The sequence below is a fragment of the Protopterus annectens genome, chromosome 11.part0 (assembly GCF_019279795.1).
Source record: "Protopterus annectens isolate FY-2018-M chromosome 11.part0, PAN1.0, whole genome shotgun sequence".
In the NCBI taxonomy this organism is placed as follows: Eukaryota; Metazoa; Chordata; order Ceratodontiformes; family Protopteridae; genus Protopterus; species Protopterus annectens.
In genome coordinates, this window is record NC_056745.1 from 35,822,326 (window position 1) to 35,837,452 (window position 15,127).

The 15,127-nt window shown below is 38.4% G+C and overlaps 1 protein-coding gene across 1 annotated transcript in view; it reads right to left on the reverse strand.

The window, feature by feature from the left end:
* Positions 1 to 15,127, reverse strand: part of LOC122815992 (bile acid-CoA:amino acid N-acyltransferase-like) — a 351,946-nt gene that overhangs the window by 166,026 nt on the left and 170,793 nt on the right. The window contains exons 6-7 of the mRNA XM_044088870.1: positions 11,408 to 11,527; positions 3,467 to 3,549 (exon numbers count right to left, since the gene is read on the reverse strand). Coding sequence (XP_043944805.1) covers positions 3,467 to 3,549; positions 11,408 to 11,527 — 203 coding nt within the window. The remainder of the gene's footprint in view (positions 1 to 3,466; positions 3,550 to 11,407; positions 11,528 to 15,127) is intronic.

The following is a 15,127-nucleotide window of genomic DNA, read 5'->3' on the forward strand; positions in this document are numbered from 1 at the left end:
ATGTTATGGCCTTTTTAGGAAGTTTTATTTCTTTATGAAGATGTTTACAATAAGTTAGATGAAAGCGCTAATATTTTAAATGATTTTGCAATAAAAGTTTCATTCAGAACCGTTTGAATGTCCTGATCATTTTGGTTTTTGGATTTTACTTGAGCTACGATCTGCAATGGCTGCTTTTGCTATTTGGTTTATATGTACAATTATTAGTGGAAGAATCAGAGTTATCAAAGTCTGTATATTCCCACTGTTGTCTTTGACATGAGCTAAAGTTGCAGCAGTCAGAAGCTGAGATTTTTTTACCTCATTCAGTAGGCTTTTAACATGGTATTTTACCCAGGTATACAGTTGCTCAGCACTTTTAATTATCAGTTACCTCTTCTGCAAGAGGGATCTCCCTCTAGATTATTGACTGAATTTAACTGTTTCTGTATCCGACCCTCCTCTTTCACCATAAAACATTATTATGTAGCTCAAGATATCATTAAGGACATGCATTTTCACCTTGTGATGTAAAACCCATAAATGTTTAATGAAAGTGCAGAGAAGTTGGTAGCGCAGTACTCATTGATCAGTCATCAGCAAAGAGAAAAGCAGTGCTAGTGTGTCTGGGGGGTACTGGATAGCTGACATTATCTTAGGGAGACACATAGTGAATAAAGTGAGAAAGATGAGAGAATACAAATCTATGAGCTCAAATATACCACCTTTAAATTACCCAAAAAAGGGTTGAGGTCAAGGATGATGATGTTAAATCAATCAATACTATTGTTGGAGATGGTCAGTAGCTGAAAATGGCTCATGGGACACAACATAATACATTTCATAAGAGTGGAAGTCCACATACACTTTGTCTCTGCATATGGTTTGAGCCCCTCATAAGGGGTGTGTGCACAACATAATACATTTCATAAGAGTGGAAGGCCACATACACTGTCTCTGCATCTGGTTTGAGCCCCTCATAAGCAGTGTGTGCACAACATAATACATTTCATATGAGTGGAAGTCCACATACACTTTGTCTCTGCATGTGGTTTGAGCCCCTCATAAGCAGTGTGTGCACAACATAATACATTTCATAAGAGTGGAAGTCCACATACACTTTGTCTCTGCAAGTGGTTTGAGCCCCTCATAAGCAGTGTGTGCACAACATAATACATTTCATAAGAGTGGAAGTCCACATACACTTTCTCTGCATATGGTTTCAGACCCTCATAAGCAGTGTGTGCACAACATAATACATTTCATAAGAGTGGAAGTCCACATACACTTTGTCTCTGCATGTGGTTTGAGCCCCTCATAAGCAGTGTGTGCACAACATAATACATTTCATAAGAGTAGAAGTCCACATACACTTTGTCTCTGCAAGTGGTTTGAGCCCCTCATAAGCAGTGTGTGCACAACATAATACATTTCATAAGAGTGGAAGTCTACATACACTTTGTCTCTGCAAGTGGTTTGAGCCCCTCATAAGCAGTGTGTGCACAACATAATACATTTCATAAGAGTGGAAGTCCACATACACTTTGTCTCTGCAAGTGGTTTGAGCCCCTCATAAGCAGTGTGTGCACAACATAATACATTTCATAAGAGTGGAAGTCCACATACACTGTCTCTGCATATGGTTTCAGACCCTCATAAGCAGTGTGTGCACAACATAATACATTTCATAAGAGTGGAAGTCCACATACACTTTGTCTCTGCAAGTGGTTTGAGCCCCTCATAAGCAGTGTGTGCACAACATAATACATTTCATAAGAGTGGAAGTCCACATACACTGTCTCTGCATATGGTTTCAGACCCTCATAAGCAGTGTGTGATCATGTGTGACTCTGTTGCATTATTCTGTAATCTTGCATTACAGTTATTACTTACAATGCAGGCTATTACAGTTACATTTAGCCCTGCAGTAGTAAGTTTTATAATATTAAGCTGTGCTACTGCAGAAGTTTAGTTTCATTAGTATGACTGCAGAATTTTTAGCTGTACCTGCATTCCGTTTTGTGTTGTACAGCAAGGGGACATTGATTACAGAGTGCACTGTTATGCAGTGCAGCTGTATGAAGATAAGAAATAAGCTTTTCCTTGAAACTGCTTTCCACTGCATGTCTGAAATGTACCAGCGTGTGATGAAATATACAAAACTGCTGTCCAATTTAAGTTCTGCAGTGCACCAGAGGATCTATATTAGAAGCACGAATGGTCAGAATGTCAACAACCTCTTGATCGACACATATGTGTCGAACGTCCATTTCAGCGAATGGCCACATTATTGATTTCTTTCCAAGGGAAAGAAATCAGTTGGCCAAATATGAACGACACACTATAAAATAGGGGGCTTCGCTACTCACACACCCCAATGTGGGGGGGCTGTGCCCCCCACACCCCCCTAACTAAATATACTAACTCCGAGAATGCACTACAGTGGGGAAAAGGGCAGATTTAACAAAATGGCCAACTGATTTCTTTCCCTGGAAAGAAATCGATGATGCGGCCATTCGCTGAAGTGGATGTTCTACACATATGTGTCGATCAAGAGGTTGTCAACATTCTGACCATTCATGCTTATGATGTAGACCAGTACCAGAGAGTGATGAAATATACCAAGTTGCTCTTTTCCAGTAGTTTAGCTCATAAGAAAATGATATTTTAAAATTCTCAACATCAGACCCTAACCTCGTGCAAAAATGGGAAAAAAGGTTTTGTGGATGGATGGATGGATGGATGGATGGATGGATGGATGGATGGATGGAAGGATGGATGGATGGATGGATGGATGGATGGATGGATGGATGGATGGATGGATGGATAAGACCTATAGGATCACAGCTTTAAAAGGCTAATATAACTGTCTACTGAGAACACTAATCCATTTACATCCATGCCAGACTGAATAACAGCCTGACGATGCCAGAAACCTTTCTGCTAGATGGTTTGATACAGAGGGTCCATATCATCTACAGGTAAAGCCTTCTTTGAGATTGATTAGCTTATAGATACTTTATTATCAGTATGTTTTAAATAATTTGTACTTATGTCTTGTGTCTCCTTCTCCATTTGGGCTATCTGCATTGCAGTTAATTAGCTTGTGTTGAGTGTTAAACTCAGTATAGTGAGTTCAGGAAAATCTAGAACAGTACTGGACCATGATGGAGAAGGATAACTTATGCTTGTAGGGGGGGGAGGTGATCTAATAAAAACCCTGTGAAGGATTTGACTGCTAGGTTTGTGAAGGTCATAATAATAAACTAAGGGTTGTCCTACCAGTCTATTCTAGTATGGAGTTATGAAAGTATAACTGTAAATCTGGACACAACAAAGCTAACTGCTGTATTCTACCTGGACAGCAATGTATTTAGCTGATATATATTTCCACATACCTGTAAAGTGTGGGTGACAGACTTTATACTATAGTGGTACATTCCCATTTAAAATAAGGTAAGTCATACTCACAAGCAAAATTACTTACTGAAGTAAAGAAAGATAGAAAAATCCGGACATATCCTTCACTGGCAAAAAGTGACACCCATTTATACTGACCAGGCACTTGGGCTGTAGGAAGACAGGAAATGAAGTAAGCAGAATACAGTTTTATATAATTTTCTTAATTCTTAATGGTGATAAACTTGATATTCAATGACCATAACTATGATATGTCATTCATGTCCAAAAATTTACATAAACAATGTTCGACTGTGCAGTTATCAGAAAAAAATTATGTATCCCATATTGTAGTAATAACAAAGTACATTTAGTATAGATTAAGTTTTTAATATGCTCATGATAAACTGTTACATTCAGTGCTAGTTTTTATATTCCGTAAGATTTAAAAGAAAAATAAACTCGGACATTAAGCTCCACATTTGACTGACCAGTACTTCTCTACTCATGACTGTGACAGAATGTGTTGTACAGGTAGCTTTCCCTGACTTCAAGTTAATGGAATACAGGATCACTGGCTGTTCCCCTGCACAAAAATGGACCCTCTATCTGTCCAATCTCTGAAACCCTGCAGCCTATTATTTAATTATTTGTGTCAGCAACTTGCACACGTGTCAACTCATCTTTATAATAGGATACTAAATCTGACCTTTTTTTCACTACTATAGAGAACTGAGGGTTAGGATTTTAGTGGCCTGAGACAACACTGGACACCTGGATACTTGGTAATTTGTTTCTTATAGTCTGCAGTAGAGTGAGGAGTGTAGGATAGCAAGAAAAGGGAGAATATGACCTGACAAGAGCAGTGGTAGTAGTTAAGCATACATCCAATGTTAGGAAGTGTTTTACCCTGTATGGTGTACCTAATTTACAGCAGCAGTGAATTATTTTATTTGTATGATATTTAATTTTCAGTGACTACTGCAAGAGCACATGGTCCGAAGAATGCTGCCAGCTCTGGGAGTGGTGGTAGGGGCTCTTACTCTCTACTATACTGACGTGATTGTTTTCTGTTGTTCCCATATTTTGTACTGGTCTTCTGCTGGACATTAGCTTGATTTTTTTTTTTTTTTTACTAATTGTTGAATTTTAAGTTGTGTTTACAATGTTTCAGTGCTACTAAATGTTAAGTGGAGGTCATGGGTACATTGGATGACTGATTATATGAAGGTACAGAAGGTGGTAGTGTCATGTGCAGAACATATCTCAAATGAAGAATGGCATACTAAGGACATTGCACTGGTAAATATGATAAAGGAAGGGCCCCCAAAACAGATCCTTGGGGCACATACAGTGATTCAAAGAAATAGATTGACAGATGCCCTGAGCTGACCATATAACTAAGATTTATCAGTTCCTTGACTTGGTTAACAGCAATTTTATATTGTAGATATCTGCCTGCAAGAACATGCATTATGGTCACAGACTACAACGCTTTAATATACACATAGCCTAGTACCACCCTATGAGCCTATCGGCCCTAGAGCCTATACAAGCCTAGCCATAACAATTCCCTGGCTATTTCTTCCCACAATATTTACTTCCCTGGACCCCTGTCTAGCAGTGCGACTGACGTGATTCCTGGGGTGAATTTCTTATCTCCCATCCAATCGTCAAAGTTCCTTTTGAAGAGGGCCAAAGAGGAGCTCTGCTTGACATGTATGGGCAGTCTATTCCAGAGTCTTGGGAGTCTCTGGGTCAGGAACCTATCCCTCCAGCATGTTTTGTTCATTGTGATGACAAGGTTTAGATCCCTGGAGCATGTGGCTCTGAGGGATTGGTATTTCTTTAAGTGTAGCATGTCCAACAGCTCTGGATTTGACATGGCCTTGTATGTTAAGCAGAGATCACCTCTGAGTAGACAATATGAGACAAGAGTATAGCTGGAATATTTTTAGACGGTCAGCATAGGGCATCTGCTTTAGGCCTGTGATTCTTTTAGTGAGGTATTTCTGTGGCCTTTCCAGTTGTTGCAGATGTCTTGAGAGGCACATACCAAATGGGGCGTTGTATTCTATAATGAGTCTAATGAGGGATGAGTACTGTGGGACAATGACCTCCTTTTCACTGGATGAAAAGCCCTTAGTGATGAGGTGTGCCACATGGAAGGATTTCCTGACTTTTGTGGTGATGTGGTTATCGAAGATGAGACCACTGTCCACCTGTGTCCCTAAGTCTGTTATCACACTTTCAGTGTTTAGCGTAATACCACCTATGTGATAATTCATGGGTACATGTTTTTTCTCAAAGGGGATAACTATACATTTCTTGGCATTGAGCTTGAGCCCATGACTCTGGCACCAAGCATCTGTTTCTGTAAGGCCCTTTTGTAGAATATCCACATAATCTGGGGATTCAATAATGGCTCCCAGTTTGCACTCATCTGCGAACTTTGTTAGCCAGAGTCCCTTAGTGTTGGCCTGTACTTCAGACAAGTAGATGCCAAACAACAGCGGTCCCAGGACTGAACACTGAGGTACTCCACTTGTCACTTGTCTGGAGCTGGATTTGGAGTTGGCTACTTTTACAGTGTGGGTTCTGTCAGTAAGCCAGTTGGCAACTCATTGAGTGACGTAGGGATTAATGCCCAGCTTAGTACATTTATCTATGATTCCAGAGTGGGGGGTGGTGTCAAAGGCCTTGGCGAGGTCCAGATAGGCTGTGTGGACTGCCTTATCCTCATCCACAGCTCTGGAGACTGATTTGAAGAAGTCAATCAGGTTCAAGAGACAAGATTGGCCCTTCACGAACCCAAACTCAGTGGTTGCCAGTGTCTTTCTTTATAATTCCTTTATAATTTCTTTATAATGCCATGATAATACATTCCATGGCCTTGCAGATCAGGCTCATCAGACTCTTGGGGTGGTAGTTCCCAGGATCCAAGGTAGATCCCCCCTTGTGGACTGGGATAACTGTAGTGGTGCGCCACTCAGTGGGCATGAAGCCTGAGGTGAGGCTATGATTAAACATGACACCTGAGGTGCCAGTTCATTTTGTAGTTCATGTAGTACACAGCCCGGGATGTCATCTGGTCCCATAGATGCTGTATTCTTAGCTTTGGAGAGTGCATTTTTTACCTGTGTGGCTGTTATTACCAGAATTTGGCAATCTTTTGTTATTAAGATGGGCCCTTTAGGGGGTGAGAGGGGGGGGTGAAGTTGGCACTGAATCGATCTGCCAGGATATTGGCAATATCCTTGGGATCAGTATATTTAATGCCATTCTGTAGTAGCTCAGAGCAGATCTGAGCATTGCCATTTAGATTCTTGACATCGCTATAGAATGCATTGTGGTTGTCTTTAGAATTTTTGGCAATTTTATTTTTGTAACTAGCTTTGGAGGATTTTATGAGGGATCTCAGCATCTTACGGATACTGGTAAGGCTGGCTGGTAAGGGAGTTTTTTGCATCCTGGGATTTTCCTCGTTTCTGCAACAGTTTCTTCCTTTTGTTGTAAAGCTTGTTTATGGCAGGGGACCACCAGGTTGGCTTCCTTTTTTCAGTTCTATTTGGGATGGCATGATTCATGCATGAGTGGATGTGCTCGTACAGTGCCTTAGTGTAGGATTCAGCAGTCGAACTTTCAGTTCCCGTCTGCATGGGTGCCATGAAATTTGTCACTTCTGACTTAAGTAGCATGAAGTTGGCTTTGGAGAAGTTTTTGATGGAGGTTCCCTTACTGGGGGGGTGGAGGTGGGATGTGGATGTTAATGGTGATTAGCTTATGGTCAGACCTGACCAATGAAGGGGTGATCATAGGTGTGGAGCATCGATTTCCCATGTTGGTAATGACCAGGTCTAGGATATTGGAGCCCCTGGTGGGACAATGGATTAGTTGATCCAGGGCATTGGAATTTATGAATTCCAAGAACCGTTGGGCAAAGGTATTGGTACATGAGTAGTTTTCCCAGTTAATGGCAGGGTAGTTGAAATCACCCAGTATTAGGGTGTTTGGTTGTATCTTAATATTTTCCAGTATGTTTAGAAAGGTGTAGTGAGTATCTTGGGGCATGGTGGGGGATCTGTAGCAAGCTGCACTTTGGATTGCAGTCTTACCTAGTATTAGTTGCACCTGGACAATTTCAGGTGCATTGTGTTGGGCAACTAGCCTGGTGGTGTGAATATCCTTTGTGAACATGGACACTCCTCCACCTTTAGTGTTTCGGTCCTGGTTTGGTGGCCGAAAAGTGTGGTAATAGTTGTAGCCTAGTATTGCAGGGGTGCTCTCTGGAACCTTGAACCAGGTCTCAGTTACTGCACAGATATCGATGTTCTCCATTTTTAGGAGTGCCTCGAGATAATGCACTTTGAGGTTTAGACTTCTAGCACTGAGTAGCATTACCTTCAGATTTTGCATGATTGTGCTTGTTACGTTATCAGTATATTAAGGAAATGCTAAGTGTAGAGCATTCCACAGAGAGTTACTTAGTATGATCTTGGGGCTGAAATACCAATGGCATTCCAAAATCACTAGACAGACTGTCTCTGTATATTTCCATTATGAAGACCAAACCAGTTCAAATGGGTTATACCATAGTTTATACATTACTTGTGGAACTATCTGCACAATCTTGTTAATTAACTTCTTTTAAAAGTCATAGTTTTCAGACATTTGTTGATAGGATAAGTCCACTGGACACAAGTGTCCCTTTTTAGAGGAACACATGAGTACTGCCTGGTTAAGTGACTTGCTCAGAGTCACACAGTAGGCAAATGGAGGTGAAAGAAATCAAACCCTGTACACTGTGTACTGATGATTACCAGAACAGCTTATTAACAGTTGGGAGCCCTCATCTCCTGCATTAATGACTTTAGGGCACTGGAGCAGGCATTCTGATTGATCTCTGTCCAACTTCAGTACAATCCAGATTTCAGTATTGACAAGTACACATTTAACATTTATGCAACAAAACATAGTGATTACATTTTACATTCACTAGCAAAAATACAATGCCAATGAATGCATTAGAAATATAGTGGGACCCAAACCCATATTTTACTTTAAAAATCAAAAGTCATTGAAAGCATTTTATGTTATAAAAATTTACAACCTAGAGTTGAAGGATGTATGAATAAACTAAGCTTAAGTACTCTTAGATGTGAGCAATGTAGTTTCTGCTTGTATATTAACAGTACTAATAAATGTGAACATTTGTCTACTGGGAAATTTATAGCTTCAAGGTTCATGCAAGTTGTAAGAGTTGGCAGTTAGTACATTTAGCTGTATGCAGTGTATGCTCATCGTTTTATGTAGGCAAAACGGATCGTTTACTTAGGAATCGTATCCATGAGCATATTTATTGTATTAGAAAGTTAGATGACAAAAGTGCCTTGGTGAAGCATATTTGTGCATGTGGACCAGTGCATTCTTTTACTTTTATGGTTATTCAAATCATTCAAGACAGTGTTAGGGTTGGTAATGTTAAGAATAGGGCAGAACAAGCTGCGTTAAGATGGATAGTTTTATTACAAGCTGATAGAGGGGTTAGCCTTAATGAAGCGGTTCCACTGAAACCTTATCTTAGAGCAATTGATTTAATTAAATGAGACTGGATACTTTATGTATACTATGTATACAGATGTGTTGTCATGTGATCAGATCTACTGACTTTTATTGGTTATTTTCTGTGTCTTTTAATTGTATTTAAACTGTTTTGATTAATTTTGGTTTTATGATCTGAAGAAGCATATTTTACGTGAAAGCGCTCATCTATTTTATTTATATTACTTATGTTAAACTAGTTTTTGCCTCCGTCGAGCAGTGCTCCATTTTAATTTGAATATGTTTTAAATAAAAAGATAACTGGTGAGACACAAAAGCTGATCAGGATACAGATGAATAAATATAAAGAATTTGGGGCTAGAATAAGAGCAAGTAAACTATAACAAATTTGATAATGAAGAAATGGAAGAGTATCAAATTAAGTTATTGATATAGAAATTAATAGGGAGATGATTGAGATTGTATAAAAAAATTTATATAAAATCATGGCAGGATTTGAGTGAAGAAATGTAAAAGGCAATAAGAGTTGATAAGATGCTTTGATTTGTTTTACCAGTAGAGTATTTCTGTGGATATTAATTTTAAGTAAATTTTCATTTAAGGGTCAAATTATATTTAAAGCAGTGTCAGAAAGACAACTGCAGGAAACTAGAAACATCAGAAAAAAGTTGTGGGATTGGATTAAAAAAAGATATGTTATGTGGATATATGACATGAGCATGGATATGGCCATACCACTCAACTTCTTAGAGCAAGAAATCTGGACAAAGCCATTAATAAAAGTGGGACAATGGCCCAAAAGTAGGGACAATTTTTAAATATTGCTCTCACAAACTTAGAGAGTTGCTAGAATAACAGGTTTTCCATTAGCATGACTTTTCTGAAGGGTATGAAGTCTGAAACTTAAATGTCTGTCATTATTTTGTAACTTCAGTTTTTAATGATTTGCCACTAATTTGCCAGAAAACAATAATTTTATGAAAAATGGGCCAAAAATATAAGACAAAAATCTGGACAGTCTGTGAAAACCTGTACAGTAGAGAGGTATGGATATGGCGTCTCCTTCATCTTAATTTCTCCAGGTGTTTGCGGTTTCTAATACCAAGACTGGAATGGACCACATTCCTTAGTAAAGGTATGACTGGAGTTTATGAACTTAGTATGGTCTCAGCCTTTCATGTTACGTAAAAGTGGTCTCTGTATTTACTGCAAAGATATGACAAACAATTTTCAAACCAGTGTAGGAAATGTAAAGAAAAACAGCATAGAAATATTAAATAAAATGAAATATTGTCACAGATTAATAGCAAAATCAAACTGTGGTTTTGTGACAAATAGTGGGGGATGTGAATAAATGAAGTGTACCTTGTTTTGGTAAATTATGAAAACATTTTACATGTGTGTAAATATATGAATAAGTATATTTAATTGCAAATATGCAAATGATAATAAGGAACCCACGCTCTTTTCAATAATGCTGTTGCATCTTTTACATTTATCTGCATTACCACTAAATGAGGCAGATAGGACATCACTTTATCTTCTTGTTCAAGGGACACACACAATCAGGAGTGCATAACCCACCCCACCATGCTTTACTATGGGCCCAGCACTGGAAAATAAATATAAGTACATACAGTCTTCTGATCTTCTAGCACCAGCATGCAAGTCTGCTACCTGTTGAGCCAATGACACTTATGAAGGGAAGTCATTGCAAAAATGGAGAACAAGGCAAGTACTTATGAAAATGCAGAGCAGATATGCATAGACTAGCCATGAAATGCTGCTACAGTAGGCGACCACTAGGAGCAGAAACAAGGTCATTTTATTGTGAATTAAGACCATATCATGTGTCCTCCCAGCAAGGGGATCCATTCCATAGATACTTATTACTACCTTATCATTTGCCTCCATCATTAACAGCAGGATTCAGTCCTTGAATACACTTTTCAGTTCACTAAATGGTGATCATCAATGCAAAGCACCTCAAAATGTATTTTTAAAGAAGTGAAGAAGACATTCAAATCACTTTTAGTGTCTGCCAATTCAATAAGCCCTTTCCAGTGAAAAAGATCTAGTCATCCATCCAGAGTAGAGTACAGAATAGGCCCTTCACATGTACCATGAATGGGGCAAAGTCTCCTCCACCCACCTAATCTAAACTTATGCATCCTCAAGGTACGTTAAAATCACTGTAAACTGAAATATTTTCACTTGTGCTGATACTCACTAAAACACATTGCCAGCATAAACAACAATAATTGGGAATTCAGTTGTCTTACACCTTTAGTGTTGTGTTAAAATCCATGTACTTTCACACATGTTGCTCTGTGCCAGCCATTAATATTCTCTACACAACAGTAACTACATCTCCATGAACTGACCAGGCCATATAAGGAGCATATTTTATTTTCTTCTGCTTGGTAAAATGCTAGCTATTAGACTAACATAAGATTCAGTCACTTACACTGATTTCTGGAAACTCTATGCCCATTTGCAGTGTGAAATATTGTCCGAGGCATAATCCAACAATGCCAATTCTGTCTTTAACTACTTGTGGATGACTACTTAGAAAATTATAGGCTTTCTGCAAGAAAACAGAAAGAATATATGAAAATGCATTAGAACTATTTCAGAGTATTTATTCATTTACTTACATATTCATTCACTGACCATATATTTGGGCTAGTTGTACTTTCAGCCATTACCCAAATCAGAGCAAGAGTTAGCAGAATTAATACGAATATGAAATAACCAGAGGTGAGCTGGTAACTAAATAAATCTAACTCCTACACAGTATTTCTGAACTAGCATAACATTAAAATACAAGCAAACAAAAAAATGGAGAACAATCATTTTAACTGGAGAATATAATTTTAGAGTAAACTCAAGTTAGCTGGTAAATATGAATAAAGTAGACACTAACCTGGTTAATGTAAACATGTAACAGTTTGCTCTGTTAGCACTAACCTGGTTAATATAAACATGAATCCATTCTGCCCTGTTGGCACTGACCAGGTTAATGTAAATATGAATCCATTCTGCCCTGTTAGCACGATCAGGTTAATGTAAATATGAATCCATTCTGCCCTGTTAGCACTGACCAGGTTAATGTAAATATGAATCCATTCTGCCCTGTTAGCACTGACCAGGTTAATGTAAATATGAATCCATTCTGCCCTGTTAGCACTGACCAGGTTAATGTAAGTATGAGAACATTCTGTCCTAGTGGCACTAACCTGGTTAATGTAGGTAAGCACACAGTTTTCACTGTTAGCGCTATTGCAGTTAATGTAAGTATGAGCTCAGCCTGCTCTCTTAGCACTAATCTGGTTAAAGTATGCGCTTAGTCTGACCTGTTCATATTCACTGTAAATATGAGCACAGTTTACCTTGTAGGCACTATCCTGGTTAATGTAAATAAGAACACAGTCTACCCTGTTAACACTAACCTAGTTAATTTAAGTATGAGGATAGTCTGCCCTTCTGGCACTAACCTGGTTACTTTAAATTACGAGCAGAGTTTGTTCTGTTAGTACTAACCTGGTTAAGGTAAATATGAGCACAGCCCACCCTGTTAACAGTTAGCAATTATAAAGACACAACAAAATGTAGACCAAGAAGAGGTCAAGTTAAAAAAACTGCATTCTGTTGACTTTTAAAGGAAGTTTTCCACTATAAACTTAGAAGTAACTTCATAGTAATAATAAAGGAGGAAAAGTTATTTTCAGTAATCTGATGTCAGGTGTGTAATTCTGGGACAGAAAGACTTTTCTTGCTTAGTGAGCAGCATAAAAAATTAAACCAGCAAGCTAAGCAAATTGTGGCATCCACAGGGGAAACAGCATTAACATAAACATTGCAGAAGTATTTGTAAATTGTTTATTTGTAAAGATGGCTATAGAAGTGAATATCCTATCTTTATTTCTTAATAACTTTTATTTTATTCCATTTGGTAATTGGGTAGGTGGGTTGTCAGACATGATCAGGTTCACTCAAGGCTATAAACAAATATGTGAAAAAAAACAGTTACAAACATAAAGATACAAGTGTTTATATTTTTTTTACATGCATGCAGATGCATTTTCAAGTATTTACACATTTAAAAAGCTTCTTCCAACATATTAGCAGCAGACATAAATAAAGTCTTTAAATTAAACTCAGCCTGAGATTCAAGTATTTTTTTCATATTTTTCACGTTTCAGTTTTGAGCATCTCGTCCACAGCCGAATACTTATTTGAGTATGAGAAACTAGATTACCATTGGCATCTTCATCATCATCATCTCCTTTTTCCTCATTTTCTACATGGGGTCAGGGTGATGTTTACTGTCACTACCCCCTAATCCAATTCAGCTGATGACCTTCTTCAGCAGACATGCCTAACTGCTGCAGGTCTCATCTCAAGCAATTCTTCCTTCATCTGGCTGGGCATCCTTGCTTCCTCTGGATTTCTTTTGTCACTCCCAAATCTAAGCTACTAATATTTATTATATTGCATTCATAAGGGTGTACTAAAACAAGTCAAATACTGTACAAATAAGTCTTATAGCTCATGTTTGTATACCCTTGAACTAAACGGAAGGTCAGCCAGCTTTTTTCCATCAGTTACCAGCCTCACAGCACTTTGTCTACTCAAATAACATAGCAATTACTTGACAAATCGACTTTTATTCATCTCATGGCAAACTATCTGTAATATGTGCAAATATTTAGCTTAGATAGAGGCATCACTCTCACTTATGAGCACCATCTGTCAGCACTGCCCACCTTTATAGCAGTCCACATAAGTGCCTGGAAAATTATCATGTCCTGAGACTGTAAATATGTCATTGTCTAAGCCTCCAAGGTCAAACAAAACTAGAACTCAGTGGAAGTCTAACACCACAAGACATACTACCACATCCATAGCTGAGAGAGTCACCAGGAAAAATCTCCCCTGCATACTTCTCAACTGTCCACATTTTTGCAGAATGTCCTGACTTTTGCCTGATATTTTTGGTCTGTTCCTTATAAAATGTGTTGCTTTCTGGCAAATCACTGAGGATTAAAAACACTAAATAATGACAAAGATTTGAGTTTCAGGCTTCATATTCTTTACAAAATGTCTGCTAACACAAATCCTGTTACTCTAACTACTTTCTAAATTTATAAGAGTGATATTTAAAATCTGTCCCTATTTTTGGACGTTTTTCCACCATTATTTTTCATTCTGTCCAGATTTCTTACACTATGATGTTGAGAGATATGGTCCCCCATACCCATAACCCTTAACAAAAATGTACTGGAGGTGGGTAACTCTATAGAAGGTGAGTTGTCTTTTAAGTTCCAAGATCTCCGAAGTTGTGAAAGTCCTCAGAACCCTCAAGCAATATACGTATGATCATGACATGATGGTGGCCCTCATGAGTGTAAATGACCTGGTATGCAAAACTCTGAGAGATAAACAATGAGACATGTCAAAGCTCTCCATGCATGTCACAAATGGAAGAAAGAACATGGGGTACAATGAAAATGACTGGCTTCAACAACTGGATGAATATGTGGTGTCATTTGCTGGGGATCCAGTACGTGTCAGCTTGGAATGGGTTACTGCATACCTCTGCTTGCTTTTTCAAGGATGGCTTACACCTCTCATTCCAAGCATTCTGCATACTAACTAAGCCCTTCTTTCCTCATAGCAACTTTTTTAAAAACCTGGGCCCAGATAATGGCTCTCCCACTTTAAGAAAACAAATCAAGACCTAGATAATATCAAGGCAGAACTACACAGCCCTAGGGATCTAAATAACAAATTGCCTGACCTTGAGACCATCCTGCATTTGGACAACATTCATATATGTACTATTACTTGGTTTAAAAGTTTAGGAAGCACCCCCTCTGTACTATGGTTTTGCGTCTACCATACTTTTAGACCAATGGGAATTGCAATGGAGCATCTATATTTGTTAAAGACCACATCGCCATGAGGAAAATTCCTGAAGACTCAAGAAATGAACTTATTAAGATACAGATCACAGAAAACAAAACCAACTTTCTGATCATAGCATGTTACAGGACCTCCTGTATTCTCATGGAAACCATGTCCGATTCCTAAATATATTGAATGGGCTTCAAATGCAGACAAACTCTTATCATCCTGGGAGACTTAAAAGTACCTGTCAATAAAATGGGGTACCCACACTTCA